Source organism: Rhea americana, unplaced genomic scaffold (assembly GCF_003343005.1).
Source record: "Rhea americana isolate MKP2758 unplaced genomic scaffold, rheAme1 scaffold_151, whole genome shotgun sequence".
NCBI classification, from domain to species: domain Eukaryota; kingdom Metazoa; phylum Chordata; class Aves; order Rheiformes; family Rheidae; genus Rhea; species Rhea americana.
The window spans coordinates 2,258,200-2,281,591 of record NW_028185606.1 but is presented as its reverse complement, the minus strand read 5'-3'; the positions used below and the strand labels follow the sequence as shown (position 1 = coordinate 2,281,591).

At 47.3% G+C, this 23,392-nt stretch overlaps 1 protein-coding gene across 1 annotated transcript in view; it reads left to right on the top strand.

Annotated features, from left to right (window-relative positions):
* Positions 1–7,408: 7,408 nt before the first annotated feature.
* The window catches only part of NIBAN1 (niban apoptosis regulator 1), a 39,573-nt gene continuing 23,589 nt past the window's right edge, over positions 7,409–23,392 (top strand). The window contains exons 1-5 of the mRNA XM_085299696.1: positions 7,409–7,412; positions 14,961–15,091; positions 16,400–16,531; positions 16,977–17,091; positions 18,123–18,290. Of these exons, the coding sequence (XP_085155822.1) occupies positions 7,409–7,412; positions 14,961–15,091; positions 16,400–16,531; positions 16,977–17,091; positions 18,123–18,290 (550 nt within the window). The remainder of the gene's footprint in view (positions 7,413–14,960; positions 15,092–16,399; positions 16,532–16,976; positions 17,092–18,122; positions 18,291–23,392) is intronic.

Genomic DNA, 23,392 nt, shown 5'->3' with positions numbered 1-23,392 from the left:
TTGGTCCCCTTAGAAATCAGGCGAGGAGAAACTTTTTTTTTCTTTTTTCTTTTTTTTTTTTTGGTTAAATCGTGCGTATTACCACTAAACTAATAAAAAGCGTAGTTCTTCATGGGGTGTTTCGGCTCGTGCGAGGGCCAGCTCGCAAAAAGATGAAATACCCCTCGCCGCCGCACGCCTCGGTCCGCTCCTCGTCGCCGCGGCTGCAGCCCGAGTTACTCACGGGGCGAATTTTTACCTCCCGCCGCATCTGCGCGCGGAATCCCGCGTCGCGCGCGAGAGCGAGGCCTCCTCCCGCAGCGCTGCGCCCGCCGAGCTCGGGAGGTCCCCGGGGCGCGCGGTGGTCGCCCCGCGCGTCCGGGCCGCTCGGCCCGCAGCGCGCCTCCCCGGCGGCCGTTGCGATGGCTTTTGCAGCTGCACGGTGGTCGCCGCTCGCAGGCGAAGAGGCGCCTGYGGAGTAGGATAGGCAGGGAAGCGTCCTTCTCGCTGGATCCCCCACGTTTGTGAAAGAGGAAATAATGCAGATGTTTGCTCTGGCTGTTACACGGAGCTGGGACGGAGAAGTTGGGGCAGAGAGCCGGAAAATCAGTCCCCGCCGAGCGTGTGCGAAATGGCCCTGGTTGTACGCCGCTGGGATTAGTTCCTGTAGCTCAAGGTAGGGTGTCTTCTCCTCACTGAGAGGGGCAGAGCTCCTCAGCCACGTTTGTCTATCAGTACCCATCTTCGCRTAAGCAAATAGTAAAGTGAAATCAGCACAAGAAAGGGAATCAAAACATCGCCGTCTGTATCKCCTGGCTCGAGTTTGCCCTTCCTGCTGGGGGCGAGGATCCCCCACTCCCAGCTCTTGCTTGGACAAATAACTGAGGACGCGCTTCACGTCCCAGCTGCCCCCGAGGGATTGCTTACAGCCGGGAAGGGACGCGGGAAGAGCGTCTCCGAATCCCACTGCTTCCGTGGGGCGCAGCCTGGCACGCGTGCCAAAATTGCGACTCCGGCCGAGGTCAGGGCACGCAAGATCCAGGCCTGGCTTACCTGCCGCTGCCGGCGATAGAGCTCGGTCTGGCGTACTGCACGGATTGGAGGCAGCCTGAAACGCCGACTTCCTAAACTAAAAAACCAGCAGATTTTTAGCTGGCTCTTTAAGGCTTGCTTTATTTTGCAGAAGGTTGCTTTTGTATGTGCGTGTGTGCGTGTGTGGTTTTTTTTCCACCCTGAAGATGATGTAGGGTAGACTGGAGTTGAAAGGGTAGGGAGGTATCTGCTTTTTGTCAGTACAGYGGTAAATCAGTTGTGAGGTGTCTGGCTCAGCGATACGATCTCCCACATCTTACTGGGAGAATACAGCCAGGTAACGCTGCGGAAACTCGGTGTGATTTCCTAAATCTGAGATATTCAGTCATATTGGCCCAAGCATCTGTACGCTGGAGACCGGAAAGCCTGAGTATTGCTTCAAGTGAGCGTCTGGACTAGATTATCTCTAGCGCTTCCTTCCCATCTGTGAGTAAATTAGAGCTTGCGATTCCTGTGTGCTACTTTTGGCACTGGATTTTGGTATCTGCTGGTGGCTCGTGACCCCTTCTCTGTGCCCATGCAGCAGAAGCTTGTTGAGATTGACCCTCAGCTTGCTTGGGGCTGGTCCACACCATTCCACCCTCCACCCACATCTACGAGCTCTCCTAGGTGGTGCGTCAGCGGAGCAGCTGGTCTCAGCAAAGCATGGCCAAAATCATAGGGACAGAGCTAAATGTGGCTTCTTGAACGTGTTGCGTGACTGCTGTGTGGTTGTTGTCCTGCTGCTAATTTGCTGTTGTCAGGAGGGTAATTTAATTTGTCTAAAGCACTGTGTCCTGGCACTGTGAAACGTTGTAGTTTAGTTATATAATGCTTCAGCTACAACCCAACACAGCAGATGGAAACGAGAGATTATGGGCTAATGGGACCAATGCAGGTTTCAGCCATAAACCCATATGGCTTCTCCATTGGCATGCGGGCAAATTTACAGCTCTTTTAATTCCTGAAGATCTGTTTGCTCACGTTGCGCATTTGAGGGATGAGAGGAAARCAAAGCAGGTACAAAAACTGTGCATGTGTGTGTGCAAAAATACACGTTCGTGTGTCTGCGTAAGCCGCRAAGGACAGTGCCGCTCGGCATTAGCACCTGCTGCGGGAGACGCCCGAGAGGTGCCGTGCTTGGGGCTCCTTGAGCCCCGTGGGTGAATAACCTCAAGCCTTGCCAGACCAGTTGGAGGAATGAATTTCAGAGATGACTAAGAAAGCGTTTTGCCTAGGAGTCTCACAACTGCTGAATGTAAGGACTGGGATTTCCGCATAAACCTCCCCTGACYTCTGTGCTCCTGAAGTAGTGTTGGAACAGCCAAATTGCAGATCACCGAGACTCCAGTGCGTCTGTGCGTGAGGCGGTATCGAGAGCCGTACCTGCAAGCCAGCTAGTGTAAGTGCTGAAATGAGAATGTAGCATGTTTTCGGAAGCAAATAATGCCTGACCGGAGAGCACACAGTGCCAACGTGCAGTTTTTCAACCGGTCTTTGCTCGTTTATTGGCAGCCTGTGAAATGAATGTCACGGTAAGGTAATAGAAGAACATGAGTGAGCAAGGACACCTAGGAGGACGGCTTGGGTTTGCTGGGAGAAGAGTAGACTTGGGGCTGAGGTGAAGAGTAGGAGAGTCTCCCGCATTGGGTCAACAAGCAGGAGCAAGGGAAAAAGGACAGCACACTTACAGGGTCATTYGTGTTAAAACCTTAGTAATATCAAAGATATCGTCTGTTCTGTGTTGAATGAGCCTAATTTTTAACCGCACCAATGCTGATCTTCTTTTTTGTTCTGTTTATTTAAGATCTTTAAGGTGTTTTAAATCTACAAAAATTATTCACGGTAAAATGTGTGATTTCAAAGCCCACTGAAATTAAAGGAAATTTTTGTATTGCTTCCTCTAGCTTTTGGACTGAGGCCTTAAAAAGGAGTAGAAGAACTATGGAGGGAAAAATCCTTCCTTGTAGGGTTTGGATGGGACTAGATGTGAAATATTAAGGATGGAAATGTTTGGGGTTTGAAAATGAGCAGTAATAATTAGGAGGCTGGAAGYTGGTCATGTGAAAAGAGTTTATTAAAAGAATTTATGCTTGCAGTGTGATGAGGCATGGACTGAAGTTGCCATGGGAGGTGTTCGTTACGTGTGCTTTTGCCTAATGATATTTAATGGGCGTTACACCCAACAGGGAGCGGTATGAGGGTGGTACGGTGGTGATCACCACCGGCGGCCCAAGTTGCTGGAGGCGTAAAGCTGTCTCGAGGACAAGGCTTCTCAGTCCATGGCTTTTAACTTTTGCACTTGTTTTTAAGCAGTTTTGCTTTCCTTCCTTCCTTCCCTTCTTGCCGCTGCTGTGTTCGCTCGTSAGGGCGCTCAGCCCTTTCGCAGCAGGTCCGAGGAAGGTGGGGATGGGGCTGTGACTGTGGCACCCAGGCATCAACCATGCGGATTTCTTCATTAAATTTTTTTCTTTCTCTTTCCTAGCCGATCTTCCCACAGCCCTGATATGCATTCACCAGCTAAAGCCTTTACAACTATCTTTTTAGCAATTTGTTTTGCCCCTGCATTTTAGTATGCAGCTATGTAACTTTGTGCCCAAGAATGAGATCAGTTGGTTTGGATGTGTTCCTACAAGGGGCAGCGTACTTAGAAAAAATAAACAAATTCCTCCTGTTTTGTCAAATTTTAGAGACTGAATAGGAGCCTGCTTTGCCCTCTGCTTAAAAGATGAGATAAGGAAATCGGTTGCGAGCTTTACGGAAAGCACGTGAGCATATACCATCCCCCTTCTGCTCAGATGTAAGGGGAGAAGTCCTACCACCTCCGAGAGGGAGACAGAGGCGAGTGCTTGCTGATACCGTTTTGGGCTTAAATTCTGCCCAGAATTTCATGCGCTGTTCCTCATGAGCAGGGATGCTAGAGAGCGGGAGAATAACTTGGAATTAACTGTGGAAAAAAAAAGGCCTTTTTTTTGGAAAGGTCCTCAGACTGTCTACTGGATTTTCTCCTTTAAACTGTCGTGAAGTCCTTCTGGTTTTAATTTGGGCTGCAACTGCAAGAATAGAGGAGTTCTGCAAAAAAACTGGCAGTATCTACTGGCCTTTCTTTCAATCTCTTAAAAGTTACGTGCACTGCTGTCTTTCGAAAGTCCTCTCTCTTTCGTTTTTGGCAGGTAACCTCAGTTTTAGTGTAGGAGTGTGACACCTCCCAGCCTCTGCTTCTCCATTGTTACATGATGCTTCTCATCTTCAGATTCTGCGATTTCTTTAAAAAGCTAAGTGCTTTTTTTTTYCGGTGATTAGCAGAATCTAAGGAAGTTAAGTAATTAAGGTTAAGTAATATTTCCTCTCAAAAATATAGGTTGAGCCCAGAATTCATGACCCCAAGTTAGCACTCAGGAAGTGGTACTACACCTTTCTGAGTAGGCATAAATAGCTACTTAGGCAAAATGGAAAAATAAAGTGAAATGGATAGGGAATTCAAATTTCAATCTGAATATGAGCTGCTATTCTTCAGTATATGAGTCTCTCTGCTAAGTTCTTGAAGATATGAAGRCGGGCGGTTGTCACAACCAGTCCTTTTGACTTTATTTGCTTGCTGAGAAGTTTTTGCCTTCAGAGGGCTTGTTGCTGTTGCAGCCAGTGGCAGAGGTTCATCCCATGGGTTTAATRAAAGGTGTTTGGCTGTTTTGGAAAGCAGCACCAGCTTCTCTTTGCTTCTTACATTCCTTAATTCAGTGCACTTTATCTTAGCTTTGTGCTGAACGCAACCAAAAGGTGCCTGCCTGGCAGGGATGCGACCGAGGGGCAAAGCTACCTGCCGTCCAAATTCCATGGAATTCACTATATTTGGGAACTTCAGCTTTGAGAGATTAGGGCAGGCAATTTTCCACTGCTCGTGTTGTCCCGTTCGTTACCTGCTCTCTAAAGTGCTGCCAGTGGTTTTTGAAGTTCACAGTCACGCTGTCTCACAACAGGCATTTGCAGCAGCAGGAGACTTTCCCTATTCAAAGCTGGAGGTACGTTTTTGTTCTGCAGGTTCTCCGGGGTCACACCACATTCGTCTTCTGTAAGCAGGCTGAGGTTTTCACAGATACAGTGCTGAAGGAAGCACTGGGCATCAATGAAAAGAGCTTCTTCACAACACAAAAAGTGAGCAATGCACTCGCGTTTGGCCCCCAAACTGCAAAATTTTAAGGCACGCTGTAAGGGCGGCAGCTACAGCTCTTTGGTATTTGCCATTTTCAAAAACCGTGAAGCCTTGAGGCCCTGTAATTTGCACAGCTTGGCCACAAATGATCAGTAAGGCGATCTTTGCATTTSATAGGAATTTTATTGATATTAAGGGAGGAGAAAGAAAGTCCTGAGCTTGTCGTGCGGGTGATTAAAGCAGCTTTGTTGTTGATGCCTTTGGGCAGTGGCAGCTGAAGAGCTAGCGCCTAGGTCAGGAAGGATGATATTCATAGGCAATGTGGTCATGGCTGCTTTCAACAGCGTTTCTTTTTACAGCTTTTCCCTTTGCGTACAATAAGCATTCTGTTCTCTTAGCACTTAAAAGCAGTAAAAATTGGATTCAAGTTCTTGAGCGTACCCACATGCCTTCTCGTTTCTTTTGCAGTTAAAGGGCAGGGATGAAACACGAGGCTGGCTCTTCCATAGGAGCAAGATAAAAACTTACTGAGATGGCTTAAGCTCTCAGAAGGAAGGGTTGGCGTGTTTGGGTTTTCTGGAAGATATATCCTGTGCTTTTTGATTAGCTTTACACATAAAAAAAAAAAAATCTGATGCTGAATCCATGCTGATGCTCAACTCGACGCGTTTAACCTAAAGTTTGAGTGAACGAGTTCATGTGCATATTTAATTTCATGCTATTTTTGTAAATCATAAGCATTTAATCCTCATGCTGCTGTGAAAAGACTTTGGTTATTAGACATCAAGGCTTGCTCTTCCACTTCCAACAGTGGTAAAGCTTCAAGTTGGCATATTAGACCACTGTAGCTCTTCCAGTAGTTTTCTGCAGAACATGTTGCAGGCTGGATGTAAACAGGGGAGGTGGCAGAGAACCATCAGAGCTTGACCCTCGTCGTTGGTAGATCTTTGCCGCTGGCTTTGGCGGGAGCATGCTCAAGCCCTGGGATCTCTGCAGGCTTGACCACCACTGCAGATGGTGGGCGACAAACCTGGTGGTTCCCCATCTGAGTAGGTGATGTACCATGCAACACTAAAATGGGCCCAGAGAAATGAAAAAGTGGRCCCATGGAATAACAGAACAAGGAAATAATAGAGTATACCAGTTCTCAGAGCAGGGTCAGACCTTTTAAACCGTTTCAGTTCATCCAGGCCAGACAGAGTTAACACCTGGAACACATGGCAGAGACCAGCTACACCTTGAAGCACTAGCGGCCACTAAATACTTTCCCAGCCAGCTTAAGCAAAAAATAGCCAGGACTCCTTTCTATTATAAAAACACCTGGGATCTCCCACGAAGCTTGACGTTCCCCAGATCAAGGTAGCAGCAGGTTTTGTGGAGCTCGAAAGCCTGCTTTGCCCACGCGGGCCGTTTCTAAAGATGCCTTGCGCGGGAGCTCAGGTGGCTCGTTCGCCTGAGCAATACCTCCCTGGCACGGCTCCTGGTTTTCCGTTCTGCGCGCTGGAGATCCCGGCGCCAAGATTTGGCCTCGGATGCAATAGCTGCACACTCGCTGCCTGCCAAAGAGCTTTCCATTCGTTTYTTCAGTGATACGCAGCATAATTTCTTCAAATAGGCAAAAGGCAGCACCACCAACGCGGAGCCTACAGCCAGCTCTCCTCTGCCCTTCTAGGCAGCGCTCTTTTAAAAACCCTCTGCATTTGTTGTCTGAGGATTGGTTTTTATTTTTAAAGCTTTACATGAGCTTTTCCTTCTTTTGTAGGAAACCACGGTTGCTATTTGTGCTGTGRTTCTGCAGGGTTTTTTAGTGGTGTTGGTGAAGACCTGATTTTCGAAGCAGCAGTGTGGGTGTGAAGTACCTTAAAGTACCTTGAGACCATCGTCTCAGGTCTGACCCGCTTTCGTTGCAGCTCGCTATTCCGTATCTTAGTGGCCRCACRAGAGGAAAAGAACAAGCTTTTATCATTCCTGGGGAAGGGGTTAATGGCAGGGTCTGAGAAGAAAGGRRAAAAAARRGGGGGGRAACCCRCTTTTTTACTTCTAGGAGTCTTGTTTGAAGTAATACATTTTGTATGATTTAGCCTGCCAGATGCTCTCCCCTTTTTTTTCTGCTGCAGAGGAGGCTTTGCCAGGCCTCAGCTGTTCCGGCTGAAGTTTCCGTGCTGGACGCCTGCTGCAGAACGCATTTTTGAGTAAACGTGGGCTAGAATGGGTGAGCGTTACTCTGGGAAGTGAGACAGAGGAAAGCGCGTTTCTCCTGCATTCGGGCGTTCTGTTGAGCAGCTCGGGCATCTCCAGGAAGGGGAAGGAAAGGGAAACCCCACAGCTCACTGCATCTCTTCACCCTTTTGGAGTTTTTGAGGTTTKGAAAAGCCAATGCAACTTTCTTCTGGGGCTGGTTGTCGCATTGGCTGAAACGGTCWGTGGCTCCTAACCTGCCTGATGAGGCTCGAGGGGGACCAGGGTGCAAAGGCAGCTTTTTTGGTATTTCTTTCTTGGCTTCATCCAGGAGGAGACCCCAGCTTTGGTTCCTTCTGAGATTTCCCAGTTTTCTGAGCGCGTCACAAGTTGATCTTCTCGCTGAGGTGTTGGATAGGGGCTGGGGAGCRGTGGCTATCATTTTGGGTGGTCCTCTTAGCAAGCCCTGGGTTGAATTTTTCCAGGAATTGGCCATCTTCAAGCTCTCCCTCGATTTCCAGGCAAGCTCCCGCTGAGTTCAGCTGTGGCTGTGAGCACTCGGCATTCCTGTAAATCAGAAAAACTTCCAGACCTCCGCAACGAATGAGGCAGGTGCCATACGGGGTGCATTATAAGATGATATTTTTAGATGTGATTGGAATGAAAAACCGGCTTTAACCCCTGCTACATCTGCTTSGTTACTCTTCTGCTCTTTGCCCATAGCAGCAAAAATACTGACAACAGAAGGTCTGAGCTTAAGGAGGATCTGGGAGTGCTGATGGCAGGAGGGATCCAGACGGGAGGCTTGTATTGATGTGTCGGCAAGGATCAACCAAAAATCTGCCAGATTATCGACTGATCTAACTTGATGGTGATTTTTATGGTGCTTTGGGAAGGAAAAAGCTGTTGGACTGCAGTCAGAATTTTACGGTGTGGCAAGCATTATTTTTGCTCRCAAACCTGATTTATTCCCAAAGCACCTTTCATCCTTTGCACTGGGGGAGGTACTGTTACAGCAGAAAAAAATGGAAGGTTTAATGATGCATTTAAAATTGTTTCCAAACGCACGTAGCAAAGGGGGAACGGGCTGAATTAAAGATTCAGAGGCGGCAGGAGTTCTGGCAGTTCCTACCTGGAAGTTCTTGATTTTCAAGTGCTTTTGAAAATGGACTCATCTTTGTTTCCCTATTTCCTCTGTGCTTACCAAGCTTGCTAGTTTGCAGTGGGCTTTCCAGGTACAGGCAGTGAGCAGAGATCATCTGGCGTTTCATTTACCCCCTTTCAGCTGCAGCAAAGGGCAAGCATCTCTACTAGACCTTGGAGTGCTGAAAGCCAGAGACTGGAGAACTTCTGCATGGTTGGAACAAGAGGTTTGAGAGAATGAGACTAAGCTAGCCAAAAATATGAGGTGAGAAATCTGTGARTTTAACAGCGTGGACTCTCCAGTCTCTTCCACGTGGGAGAGGTTCAGCAGGGCAGCAAGGCTCAATGTGTGTGRTCACGCTGCTGCTGCACTTTGCTGTTGGAGAAGGAAAGACTACATAAGCGGCCTCCAAAGTGACATTTAAAGGATTATTCAAAAAAACACGCATTGTGTGAAATAAAATTTGGAAGTAGCAAGTATCAGCAAGTGTGGTGAAGGTCCGTCCACCTCCCACGCAGTTGGAATTAGCAGCTAAGTTGTGTCTGGGGGAAGGGATGATGCRTTATTGAAGAAAAAAAGCTGCGCGCTTTTGAAAAAATCCATATGCAAAAGGAAGACAGCTGCAGGATTGCTCACTGGGGGCTATTTTATACAAAGGAAAGCAGCCTCTGGCATTTCGTGGAACGGAGCTTCAAGGCTTTGCTCTGCGTTAAAATGTGCAAAAATGAGTGGTGGGCAGGCGCAGGAGGTGTCCTCACCTTGTGCAACTGTAACCAGCGTGGAAAGTTTGCTTGGCTGGAAGCAATAGCTGGCTGAATATCCTTTGGTTCAAAAAGATGAACAGTCAAAAATCCAGTGAAGCAAACCTGCATGTTCTGCACAGGAGGATTTAATCCAAAGTCATTAGATAGATTAATTCAAGTGTGCATTCTTTGCTGAAGGCCGTGTGTCCACTTAGCTGTGAGACACAATAAATCAGCGTCAAAAATCTAGAATTTCCTGTCCAAAGCAAGATGCCAAGCTAGGTTAGCCTCTTTGTCCACTTGCTCAGCTCGGAGTATAAATCAAGCTGCCCAGGAGCCTGCACATTACGCGTTAGAGAGAGCTACTAAAAAGCCACAGGACAGGCAAAGCGTCCCATTTCCACGAACGTCATGTGAATTTGACCTGTGTGTGATCCCACTGCATCCCATCCCAAAGCCTTGATTCAGCCGTCGTAACRTATTTAATAGGAGAAGCTCATTTCCCGTCAGTTCAAAACCATTTAGAGAGCAAGTGGGGTGTTAAGTAGAAAATGCTGTTAATGAGCACCACCGCTAGCCTGCTGATCACAACCAGAACGTGTAGGAGGGATGTGTATTGGCGTCGATGTCCACTGAGGTGCAATTTGAGCACCTCTCCCTTGGGATGCCAAAACCAAGGCGTCCATAACGCTAACCCTATTTAGGTGTCGTTGCACGCAGTTCCTCCTTCCTTACAACTACTTTAATTCCTTTCTCCTGCTCTTGAGTTTCAAGTGCTTCCTAGGCGAACGCGCGAGGAGCGCCCAGCAGCAAGCTCATTGCAGATGCCRTCCCCCCGGGTCCGTGGGAAGCCCGGTCCATGGCAGGGGGGAAGACCAGACCAGAGCTCTGCAAACAGAGGCAACTTCTTTAGGGGACTTCATCTGCAGAGATTTAAGGGCTTCATGTCCTTACTGTAGTCCCTTGGCCGTGGCCACGCTGTGCAAGTGCGTCTTCCTTCTCCGTGCACGCTAGAAGAGTGAAAAATGGTAAAACTGAAGTCGCGGCATGGGAAGTGGCACTACGACTTGTTGGGGGAAGGTGTTGGGGCCCAAGTGAATGAACGAGGAAGGCACTAAGCTGAATTCGTTACTGACTTCCCTTACATATGGAAAAACACAAAGTCGCTGAGCACATCTCGTACCGGAACGGGGACGTCTAAAATTGATACCACGCTGAGATACAAGGCAGTTGCTAACATCAACAAACATACAGAAACGGATGTGCCAGTAAGAATAGAAAACAGCACGTGGCAATTTTGAGCGAGAGCTTGTGGTTTGCCAGTTATTCCTCTTGCCACACTGTGTTTCCTTGGCGTTCCTGAAATATTTAGGCGGCGGGAAGTGTGGTCAAGTGCAAACCGGCCGCACGTGGCGTTAGCAGGCTCTGTTAGTGCTATTGCCTGCAAAAGAGAGGCTTGAAATAAAGTCCTCGGCGCAGCCTCCGCGCTGGCGGAGGTGCCTGGAGTTGAGGTGTCACAAGGGGCCCGTGACTTTCCGAGCGAAAGGGTGTTTAATGCTGGATTTGAAGGCGCCGGGCAAAAGGTTGGGCTGGGTTTCCACCATCACCACTGCAGCAGTGCTGCGAGCTGAGTGCGCATCGTCTTGGGAGGACGTAAAATCCGTGTCGGAGATGGGGCCCGTCTCTCTCCTTCGTAGTTTAAACTTCTTGTGGATGATAGGGATGGAGACATCTGTAAAAAGCAATGCGGCCCCTTTCCTTCCAGAGYAAGGCTATGAGTTTTCCAGCTGTTGGCTAAGACGGGTTTTCCTGTTGAAATAACTTTTGTCTGATGCAAGTCTGAAACAAAATGGTTACGTATGGTCACTGAAAATGTGGCTTTGTCAGTTCTGTCCCATTYGCTTTTTTAATTTTTATTTATTTATTTTTGTAAATCCCAGTATTTCTGTTCATTGCTGCTTCTCACAGTGTCACAAAAAGCGCTGTTTGGTTTCTAAAACCCTCGGCGTCTTCCAGTAAAGGGCACGCTGATTCAGTGCTGTTTTCCCTATACTCTGGATTTCCTTTACCATATTGTGTGGCTAATTTTCTTTTATCCTTATAGTTGCTTCTCCCAGTTAGAGAATTGTTTCTCGTGATTAGGGTTCTTGCTTTCCTTCAGAAGTCCTGTTGTCTTGAATAATGCAAAAACGAGCCCGTAATGTTGATTCATGTGGTTCCTGGTTGCAACCACAATAATATGGACTGTGCCATATCTTTGTCAGCTGATGCCATTCTATATTCATAGAACATGACTTGAGATCTTTTTTTAGATCTCTCAAGTTTAAAGATTAGCTTATTAGGCATCTCTCTGGGGTATAATTATTCTGGACCGAATAATATGTTAACCAGAGAATGTGTAATTTATATACAGTCGACAAGCAAAGAAGAGTTTATGCATAAAAAACCTGAATTTTCCAGAGTGRTTTTGAAAAGAAGATATTCATAATACATTTAAAAGACTTTTATGTAAATGGCTCTCAGTGGCAGTTTCTGCTTTTGTATCTGACGTGTTTCTGTATGTGCTGTAACTGGATGTTTTCTTTCGTGGTACAGCATTTTGTAAAGTAGAGCAACCCTAAGAAATTAATGGGATGGAAAAGACACCGTAGAGTATCTCTTCAGTGATGCCAGKGCTGGATCTCTTCTAACTTGCTTCCCATTCCTCTGCCCTGGTCATTCCTAAATGAGACGGGGTYAGACGCTTCCCTGTCTTCTCACAGGAGGCTCTTTCGAAATACCCTAAACAGGTATTTTTAACAAATCCAAGAGAAATTTGTAGTATTGAGAACTTAATTTGTTCAGGCTCGGCTTATCGAGCTCAGTGGAGAGCAGCGACCGTACGACATGCCTTTTGGACATGGTGTCTTCTAGTGGTCATGCGTTTGCATCGGAAATTAGAAAGAGTCTGTGAATCACATTTGCATTTTTTTCAAAAAGTTTTCCAAAATTCTTATTTATTCTTTAATTTCACTGGTCTGCTCTTTTAACCTCTTTTAATTAACCAAGAACCTGCTTTGCTTTCTTTCTTTTTTCCTTTTTTTTTTGTGTGAAGAAGCAAGTGGGTTTATGCAAAACTGATGGTGAAACTGTTGGTGAAATAACTGCTCAGCAACGCTTGAAAGTGTAAATAACAAAGAAGCAATGCCCTGGGGTACCAAGATGTTGTGCTACTGTATGAGTAATAGGAAGAGATTATTGCACTAGACATTAGAGACAGGAAGAAGACTTCAGGAGTAATGTTAAGGGGTAGAAAAGTCTCCCAAAGGACAAGGTGGAATAGAGCCCTCTTGGGGGGATTTTGAAGTTTYGCTGCTAGGTGGGCAAATATTTTGTAGGAGTTCAGTTCTCATCGTGGGTTGCAGTACTATTGGACCAGTGAGCCACATCAACCCAAACGAAGACAGAAAATGAATTTATGCATTAAGCCACCATTGAAAGAATGCAAAGTTGGCTCCAGTTTGGCTGTATTTAGTAAATGCCAGCAGCCTCTGGAGGAACTTGGGTTTGGATGCGGTTCAAAGTGAGCGATGCTCTGTGGATATTGCACACTTGCATGGAGTCATGAAGAATTTTTGCAGAGAGCAACCCTGAAGAGGCTGAAGAAGAAACTGCATTATATAATAGATTATCCTTTAAGTTCTGTGATCACTAGCCTGAAGAGTTTGGGGAAAGACACGAAACCAAAATACTCCCATAAAAATTCTGCGACCCCCTCTTGCAATAGAGGGAAGCCGACGGCTTCTCCTTTCTCCGCTATGAGCCTGTAAACGAAGCTGCCGGTGGCAGGAGCCGTGAGATGCACCGTGCTTGGAAGTGAGTAGATAAGAGCTTATTTCCCCCAGGTGTAAGCAAGGATTAGAGGAAATAAACTCTGTGGAGAGAAAAGAAAGACCTCGACACTCAGCCCGGGGAGGCCTTTGCTTCGCGCGGTGGCTGCAGGCTGCGTACACATCTCGGGCCAAGGATCTCCTGCGACTCCATGAGCTACAGCTGAGCGTAGACATCTGGAGAGAAGAAATGGCATTCGGCAGCTGGTCGGGACAACACGTAATTGTATCTTCAACACCAGCATTAGCCCAGGAGAGACTATTAAGTGTTGCTTTGTATTTGCCCTCCGTGACCTTCACACCCAGCTCTTTCTGATTGCAGTTTTTCCTTTTCTTTAGTATTTTTTCTTTTTCTTTTTTTTTCCTTTTTTTTTGTTTCAGGATAACACCAGGCGCTGTGAAATGCTGCTCCTGGCTCCTTGATGGTGTCGGCGGTCCGCCTGGGACCCCACCATACTGTCATGCTTTGTAGCAGCAAAATGCTGTCTTTTCCTCCGTTGAGACGTACGTTGGTCGTTGTGCCTATTGGGCATAAATAATTCCCCTTGTGCCGCTAGAAATGCATATCTGTTATTTTYCCCGCCTCGCTGCTTAGTAAAGTTTGTAGCAGAGCTATCGCTATGGTTTCAAGTTAAAGCCCTTCCTGGCATGTTAGATACAGAGGCTCAGTTTTAAAAATAGCTATCTACCAGGAAAGAAATGGGTCCGAAGACCGCAAGAGGAGATTGCCTGGCGTTTTGCAAGCCCGGAGCCGGGAAGCAGGCGTGAAGCTCATGCTGGCTAAGGAAAACACACAACATCGGGAAGCGGCCGCAGTTTGGGGGCTCCAAGCGGCAAGGGAGACCTCTAAGATGGGCTTAAATAATTTCCCGAGATGAAACTAAGGGATGTAAAAAACCATTATGGGATGATAAAACCATTGCCCGTCGCCAAATTCATTTAATATCGAGCCTGTTTTCGCTTCTCGTGGTGCCCAGGAGCTGGCTCGGGTGCATTCGCTGCAYTGAACCCCGGTTTCGCCGCAGCTGCGAGATGAGCCGGCAGCTAAAGGCCCCGTTAACGGGGCACTAACGTGCCGCTGGGGGTGAGACTGAGCAGGGTGAAGGCACCGGAGCGGCAAGCAAAGCTGCGGAGACGCGATCCGGCCAAAATCCGGGCACGGGAGCTGTGTCTGCTGCCGCCTCTTCGTCCTCTCCTAGTGTAAACAGCAGGTTTCCGAGTGCGTTTTTGAGGGCTGGAGCCGTGCTGTTGCCGAACGGCGCGAGCGGGAGAGTTGGCTTTGCTTCACGTGGACGGCTCGGGCCGAGCGAGGCCCGCTGAATTTGGAAAAGAATTAGGGGAACTCGTTTTTCGGAGTGTTACRCCTGCCGTTGCCCTGTTGTTACGGTCCCCTGGGAGGCGTCTCCAGCGCTCGCCGCCGTTCCCGTTTTCAGATCGCGCGGTCGGCGAAGGCGGGCGGCGAGGAGCCGGCGCCGCTTCGGTTCCCGCTCGCAGCTAGCGTCGACCCCGCGGGCTGCCGGAGCCGCTGCTCCCCGGCCTCCCGTCGGGAGCGGCGCCCCGGGGCCCCTCCTGCGAGAGGAGGAGGAGGAGGAGGGGGAGGAGGCCGCCGGGAGCTGGGGAAGGGGCCCTCGCCTGCGCGGGGACCTCCTCTCCGCCGCAGCCCCGAAGCAGAGCGCGGGGCTGAGCGCAGGCCTGACCGGCGTCTTCTTTGGAGCCYGCATCTTCTTCGGAGACCGTATCCTCATCCAGCGTGACCACTGCTACCCGTCGGCAGCGGCTCGGTTGCCTGCTCGCGAGTCAAACCGCGGTTCCTTTTTCCGCTTCAGGGCGAACAGAGGCGGTGATAAAAAACTTCGGGCCGCACTACAGGCGCCAGTACRCCGTGGCTTTCTGCAGGCACGTCCAGAGCGAGCTGGAACAGCACCGGGACTCCCAGTCCCARTTCCTGAAAACCAAGGTAAGAGCGCCCGGGGACCGGCGCTGCCGTGCACGTCTGCCCTCCCGGCGCGCCAGCACCGCGGCTGCGTGGAATAATTAGTGCGTTAAGGATCGAAGTCGTGTTTTTAGTACTCGCAGTGGGCAAAAAAGCATGAGCTGGAAGGATATCAGCTGCCAAAAGGGCTTCGTTTTCCTGCTTTTTCCCAGGAGCGATGCATGCCCTGTAGCAAAATCAATAGGAACTGCGGTTACTCAAAGCTCCTGAAAGTCAAACTTGCTATTTCAAAAAGTTATTTGAATGTTTGTGCGTATAAAAACACAACGCAGAAGTCCTCAGAAATGGTTACCCGTGTGTTAGGCGTTGAAACCCCCTTGCGCTGCGTGGCCGCGCGCCCGGGAGGTGCACGTAGAACGTTTTGTGTCTATACTTTTTTTTGGACAAAACGTACCCCCCGAGCTTGCGTGGGCAGATCCCACCTTGGGCTCCTTAGGTTTTAGGCAGAAAAGGTGTATGTGGGTGGAAGTTTCAGGTCTACTTTTGAAAATTTGTTCTTGTTTTGATGCTTTTACCATCTACACCCGCCGGGAGGGCAGTCTAGGACGAGAGGAACCTGCACACACGTTTCTGGCTCGAAGGATGCCTTTCAGCAAGGTTCGCTCTGATGCTTGGACCACGACTAGTTTCCTSCTGATCACTGCAAGGTTTTGCGAGAACCTTGGGCCAGAGATGATCCATTCAGGGCAGAAATTTGTGTGAGAAATTCAGCTAGCCCTTTCATCCTGTACGAATCCCACAGGGTCCCCTAAGGAACACAATAACAATGTGAAATGAGCTACGGAAATCTGCTCTTCATTAGAGGAAAAGAGACAAAAGGAGAGACAAGAAGTCTCTTTAATAAAGGGGAATGAGGAGAAGCAGACTTTAATATAAGGAGAGGTACCAACCTAAACGTTTCAGTTTGACTGCTATGAAACCACAGATAATATTCTTGAAACGGCTGGAGCAAAGGCTTTTGCGCACGTAGTAGAAAATTGGAAATAATGAACCCTCCGGCCCCCTGCTTGCATTCAGCGTGTCACCAGAAAAGGTTCAGTCACCAAAATCGAGAGGTGGTTTGGAAGGTGGCCGAGGGTCTCCGCTGCCGCAGCTCCTGCAGCTGCAAGGGTTTGGTTGCATCTGCGGGGCCTGATGCAGTGCGATGGTTACGGCCCCAGAGCGCAGGGGAAGACTCAAAGGCCTCGCAGCAGCTTTAAAGAAAACGTAGAAAAGCTGTGCAGTGGCCCTTGGTCCAAAGTGATTTCAAATGCAGGAAATTTGTCTTTGCAGCCGCCGGTGGAAGCTGGGACGGTCTTACACGAAGCGGAGGTGCTGCATTTCGCCGAGGACCTGAAGAAGTGGAAGGACAGATACGTTGTTATCCAAAATGACTATACCGTGGCTTGCTTTGAGACCAAAGAGGTAAACGCTTCTTCCTGTTATGGTCCTCTGCGCTCCCCAGTGAGCCCCTACCAAACTGATACGTGGCTGCTGCTGCTTTTTTATTCTTTTAGGAGTAAACGTTGTCCTCGGACAGGCAGTTGCAGCCTTGCTGAGCGGGGTCGAGGCTGCGGCTGGATGTCTTGGGGGAGAACGAAGGGCTTTCCGCTGGCCCCGTGCGTTTGCAAACCATCGTGTTCCTCATCACGCCTCATAAACACCGAGAGGGTGGTTTTAAATATGCTTTGGACGTTTAAAAATGGTTTAAGCTTTGAAATGTCCAGGGAATATACCCGAAATTCAGCCTGAGAGAAACTTTTCCCCTATCAGGAACATCAGTGTGCATTAGCTTTGTAAATAGGTTGGCTATTTTATGTTTTGCTGTCCTTCAGTCTTTATTTTGACCCCCTGTATTTTGATTTTGCAGGCCTACCAGAAAGGAGCCAGCCCTAAATGTCAYATTCTTCCTGCAGGAGGCAAAGTGCTAACTTCAGAAGAAGATTACAATTTGCTGTCTGATAAACATTTTCCAGATCCTGTTGGTAAGCTCTGGTGAAAGCTGAATTGCCAAGCCTCAAGCTGTTTTCTTTACACGATGCTCCTCTGGGCCCACTTGGAGGCAAGATTTTTACACAGGGTAATAGAAGATGCCTGTGGCGTGTTTTCTGAGTCARGATATAGCTCTGGAATGGACATACCTACTAAATGCTATAAACTAATGTTTGGAAAAATACTGGGTCCCGTGTTTCCCGTATCCAYGCACAAACACTCTGRWAGCTCTGCAGATCACACCTGGAAGCAGGCTCAGCACCACAATACTCTTTTCCAGTGCTTTGTTAATATTCCCGGTTTATTTGTTTCTATTTTTGGAAGCCGGTTGCCTGTGTTGACTTAGACTTCACAATGTATCCCGCAGGAGGGCAGGAAGTGTTGCTGATTCYGTTTTTTCTGGCACCAGCACCGCTGTGATTCTTCCCGTCCCCTGCCCCAGTCCCTGAAGACAGTGAAAGCTCCAGGTTAAGGAACCGGAGCTGSGCACATTCCTTACCCAAAGCTGGAAAACTCAGAACCCCAAAAGGAAAAGGATAAGGGGCACAAGTAGAGCAGTATCTTCCCCTTTTCTGAAGCTCTCTCTCCTACTACTGCAGGTTACAACTGCTGGAATATGTCCTGTCTGCGCCCTTTCCCAAAGGGGCACTGGTGGCCTTGCTTGGCAGAAGGCTGCRGAGGCTGGACATGTCCTTGGAGGTTCCTGTGGCTGCACGGGAGCCACCGAGGGGGTGATGTGGGGTGGCCCCAGGCCAGTTGAAGGTTTCCTATGGGTTTCCCTCTGCAAATGGCCTCTCTTACGGCCATTGTGCCCCTTTGCTGAAGCTTTGGCTCCTCAAGACTTCTTCTGGGAGGGACTTTTTATGGCTAGAATCTTGATACCAAATATGAAACCAAACTATTTTTATCTGTTGATCCATAAATGGTGTTGTACAATAGCCCATGGGCACAGGAACCCAGCTGAGACTGAAAGATAGACTGGACTTGAAGGTGCTTTAAATTAGGATATCTGTATTTTGTGTAGGTCCCAATGAGAAGGAGGTTGCCCAAGCCTTTGTCCAACTGCCGAAGGAGTTTCCTGTGTACCTGTGGCAGCCGTACTTCAGGCACAGCTACTATTGCTTCCCGGAGCCTGAAGCRCAGAAGCAGTTCGGTGCAGTGCTGAGTGACTGCGTGAGACACTCGAACCATGGTGAGCACAAAAACATGTTCCTGCTGTATACTGTTGACCCTGGTGCAGCTTTAAAGGCCAATTACAATCATCATCTTGTAGAAAAATGAAAAAAAAAAAAAAAAAAAAACGGAAACTTTTCTTTTGGAAGATGCTTGTTTTTCAGTGCCTTGAGGAAGGCCTGCATTAGCATAGCCCTTCTTCTTGCTTTGCCAGGAGCTGGGTTAAGTTGGATTTGAACTGTAGTGTGGTGAGTTTGGATACAAAACATGGTAATCGCTTTGAAAGTGGCATTCCACTCTATGTTGGCTGGTCTAAAACCATTATCAGGATGCAAAATCACATGAAATGTTTACTAAATATGGTGGGTCAGACTCCAAGCTTGACAGATGCATCATAGGTGTACTAGACCACGTTTGCAGTGTTGAAGGAATGTCCTTTTCTGTAGTGTTAAACATAAATCACCAACAGYCAAACATTTCGTGGCTTTTTTGAGTGTTTTTCTTTAGACAGCAACACAAGCACTCGGCTAYGCTTAAGCCTTGTAGTTGGGATGTGAATTGTGCGTGAGACACAATACTGGTGAATTTTAAATCTCACTTCCTGAGTACTTGAGACTTAGAAACCTTGTAAAAAACAAACCTGTGACTTGCTAGGATTATAAAAACAACCTTGCTCCCTTGGACTCTGAAGAGCAGTTATGAGTTGTGTCCTTCAGACAAAGAAATGCCTTCCTGTTTTTTAGGTGAAAGGGTTGATGTGGTTTTTCTTTTCCCATCAAGCTGATCTGACTTCCCATTTTGTGTCCAAGCTTTTCGTTGCCTTTCCTGGCTTTTCCATGCCTTTTGTGTGGCTTTTGAGTCCCGTCTGCTCCTCCTGTCCTTGGTGGGAGATGTGGGAGTAACTTCTCCAGCRATTTCAGCTGCCTGGGCCTCAAGCCCATGCTTGTAGATAGATGTCATGTGTCAACAGTCGCTTTTACTTGCAGCTCCGATGTCTCCCAGTGTTTTTCTAGCTGTCACTGCTGTCTCTTCTTCATCCTCTTCACCCCATTACCCTCAGCCAGTTGTCTCRTACCGTCTTCTCCGCATCCTTGTCAGCTGCCTTCCCTTTCCCCATGCCTCCACCTCTAAAGATAATCTTGGCTGCMTTTAAGACTCAGTTCCCATCTTAAAAACAGAAATTATTCTCTTTCCAGGCAGTTACTTGTGCAGGGCTCAGCGGTGGGTGGTAGCAGATGCGTCCTTTGTAGGCCGCTGCAAGTCTTCTCTCCTGAAAGCCCATGGTCCCCCTCCTCTCCAGCTCACTTGCAAGCTCGCACAGAGACTAGTGAGCCAGAGCGGGCCTTGCTGTCTCAGGTTGTTGCGTACCGACCCGAGCAAGTGGCTCAGGTGCGAAAATGCCACGGTAAGCAGCAGACCCCCCCGTCAAAGAAAGGCTGTTCCATGACTACGTTAACGCAGGCTGGAGGCCTCGGGCGAGGAGGAGCACGCGTTCACCTGGCGCTCTCGCATGGGTTGGGTCTGTAACGGCTGATACATATTCCATGCGTAGCTGCCAGATGAGCTTAAATTCCCACAGCGCTCTTACAGGAAAAGTTTGCCCCTGTGGCTTGTAGTTCTGATTAGTCCATCCTTGTAGCTGCGGTTGCACAGTGTGGTCGGGCTCCAGGCTTTAAAAAGCGATCTCTTTGCTCTGCAGAGAACTGCAGGACTTGCTAAGGAGATGGGGATACGATCAAGTTTTCCTGGCACTGTAACTCTCCCATYGCTCGAAGCCTTTTTGTTAGGCTGGGATTTTTCATTCCCTCTTCGCAAGCAAGTGTAACAGGCCAGACAAAGCTTTTGGCAGCGCTGTTTTTTTCTTTAAGCTAAAGTTCAGCACCTCACTCTAGGGGACAATTCTGCGTTGGCTGAGGATGGGACTAGATGACCTCATAGGTCTTTTCCATCTCTAATGCCTCGGAGTCTGTGTTTTATTATATTTCATGTCTCAGCTGTTGCTAATTTATGAATCTGCTCCAGGGTTTATCCCTCTTGATATCCCTGCAGTCAAGTTTTTATCTGATAGAAGATTCTTAATGACAGTAGAGAACCCTTATCGAGGCTCATTCTTTGTGTTCAGCAGACTAGTTAGTAGAAAAAGACAATCTGGAGTAGCATCTACCATTATACTAACAAAAAGGAATAGGTTTTARTAGCTAAGGAAATGCAGACTATTATTTTCTTGGATACTTGGAATTATCTCTTAGAAACTTAGATGATACGRGTGGAAAAAAATGATCACTGACCAGCACCTCAGAAACCTTAGTTCTGTCCTTGAAGAACTTTCTCAGGGTTTTATTTAAAAGACTTCTATGAACTTACATTCTTTTTCTCATAACCARGATATATTACTTTATAATTATTTTTTAAAGTTTGTATGGAATCAGTTACATTACAGAAACCAGGCATGTGAGCAGCTTCAGAAAGCTGTAGACGTGTGCAGCGATATGATAGGTGGTAGAGCTCTTGTTACGAAAATTAGCTGTGCTCTTCTCAAAACGCTGAAAGGAGAAAAGAGGTGTGAAGAAATGTGCAAGTATAATTGCGTGTAGAAGTAGCTCAGTGAAAACTTTGCACTGSACAACAGGATGCGGTGGGATAAGGAGCACTGGCTGAGGCACCGCTCTCTCCACCGCTTTCACAAAGTGCTATGGTAACTTTTGCCAGGGCAGATTTTGGCAAGGGCAGGAGAAAGACAGAGGTAATGTCTGATCAGGAGTTGCCTTACAGTCTTTTTTATAAACTTTCACTGGGAGTTTGGAAAAGGAGTGCATCATGCTGTTTTTAAGGAGAAAATTCAAAGGAATCTTTGGTTAAAGTGTTTGCTTTCTCCCAGGAAGCAACATTAAACCTTCGGTGCCTACTGACCGCTGCTTGCTGAACAGGAAACCTCAGTGAAACAGCATGTGGTCCTGACTAGGGAGCAGCCCTGGGATGTAGGTATTTCCTCTCTTGAGAGTCCTTCTGTTTAAATAGCTGGTCCAGCCTCTGTTTCTGGGTTTTCTGGTCAGAAATCATGGTCAGAAGGGTAATTACCATAGCATTTGGATTTAGTGATTGCTTCTTGCAGGTATGAGTCAGACGGATGGGTTGTGGGTTTCTCCTACCTCCCCGAACTTCCCTGTTGTGTTCATAGGACGTTGCATATCCTTTGCATAGGATTGCAGATCCAGGGGACAGTGATGTCCTTCGTTATCAGTGGAAGAGGTAAACCTTTTGCATCCTTCTTGGGTACAGTTCAAATAAAATACATCTGAAAACTTTAAGATGTGTCTGAACAAATCAGAATGTGATTAGTCATGATGTTAAAAATATCCTAGTAGAACTGGATGAGATTCAGTGAGTTAGTCCAATTCTGAAAGTTAATTAACCTAAATGTAGAAAACATTGCAGTCCTGTCTTACTAAACTCCATTTTGGGCTGTTTTCCTGGGTGAGGGTGCTCTCCGTTCTCCATGCACGCGTGTGCAGGAGGTGGCGGAGATGCRACAAGAGGAGGTCTCGGTGCTGGCAGCTGGAGCCTGCGAACCTYGGGGGCTTAGAGGTCCCGTTGCCAGAAGGTGGGGAGACCATGGCCTCTGGGGCCAGCTACTGGCGGGATCCATGAGAGGTATATAGGTCATACAGCTACATACATACTATAGTGGAATCTACACACATATATATATGTATATGTATTCCACGAGAGGACATCCATCCTGGTGAGCTGGAGAGGAAGACCAGGAYCAGGCCATCCATGTCATTCATTCTTTGTGTGAGTGCTGTGTGCTYTTTTTGTCTGTGGATTGGGGTGGCAGACATGTATATTTACTATATATATGTCTGTGCATAGTAGGTATGTTTGCCTATTGAGAACACCTCTCAGCCTTGCTGTGGGCTGCACCTGGGGACTGAGAGCCGCAGCAGCCTCAGATCTACCGGGCTGTTGGATTTGGCAACCCCTAACGTAAATTTTTCGTGCATTTCATTCCCTTTTCTAGCTGACTTTGAGTCAAATATATTTCAAAATTCATTTTTTAACCATCCAGTACGTGACCTTTCTGCTCTTAAAATTAATGGTTGTATAACTCTGTTTCCAGGAAAAGAAGGATCACTGTGAATTTGCATACTCATTACATAGATGTTCCTATGTAATCCTTGCCGTTATCTCAAAACTACTTTACAAAAGGTGCAGTGAAGAGCTTCCTTCCCTCTGTAGCTGCCCGTCCTTTGCTAACGGCTTCAAAATTAAGACCTTCAGTGGGTTGCATTAACAAAAATTGCGCGTCTCRTATGCAGCTCTGAAATGCCACGGTTCATTTCTCATTGAAAATTTGTGTCTAGGCATAGGATATAAAATACTCTAATGAGCACTCTTGCTGCTTTCAAAGTTTCTTGGCTATAATGAATTGAAGGGTCATTGGCATTAGCTGAACAGCATAAACGTGCGTGAAGAAAGACAACRTTCGGGGGAGGTCTCTAAATAAGGATCATGGGTCATCCAAACAGCGTTCTTTGCAGAAGGGACCTTTTCCAAGCCAACGGATACAGAGGAGTCCATAATGAAATATGGTGGTACAGAGTAATATGACTTAGCGATGACTCTTGAAGAAAGGCAGAAGCAAATCGTGGTCGTACCTCCTGTTTTAGGCTTYGTGAAGCGTATTAAATGTAACCTTAAGATGCTATGCTTCTCCATAAAGCAACATAAGATAGTCGTTTTTTTTCCCAAGGAGAAGATAATTCCACATACAGAAAAGAAAATACAGTGTCTAGGTACAGTACTCTCCAATCAGGTTTTCAACATTAATTTTGTTATGCTATTCCTTATGCTATACAACACTCACCATATTTTCCCAGGATGATTGTGTGGCCTTTGTTGTTTTAGAAAAATTCAAAAATAAATATTTAAACTATCAAACGTGTCAAAACAAAAGATAGCTGCCATACAATGAGGCAAGTGGAAGCATWACTGTAGAGCTCTTGCTTTCTGATCTGATTTTCAGTGGGAAGTATTGACAGCAATTGGGTTTTATGGTATTAGTAAATACGATACTTAGTAGTAAGTATGTAGTAAATAGTAAATACCATGCAATAATTA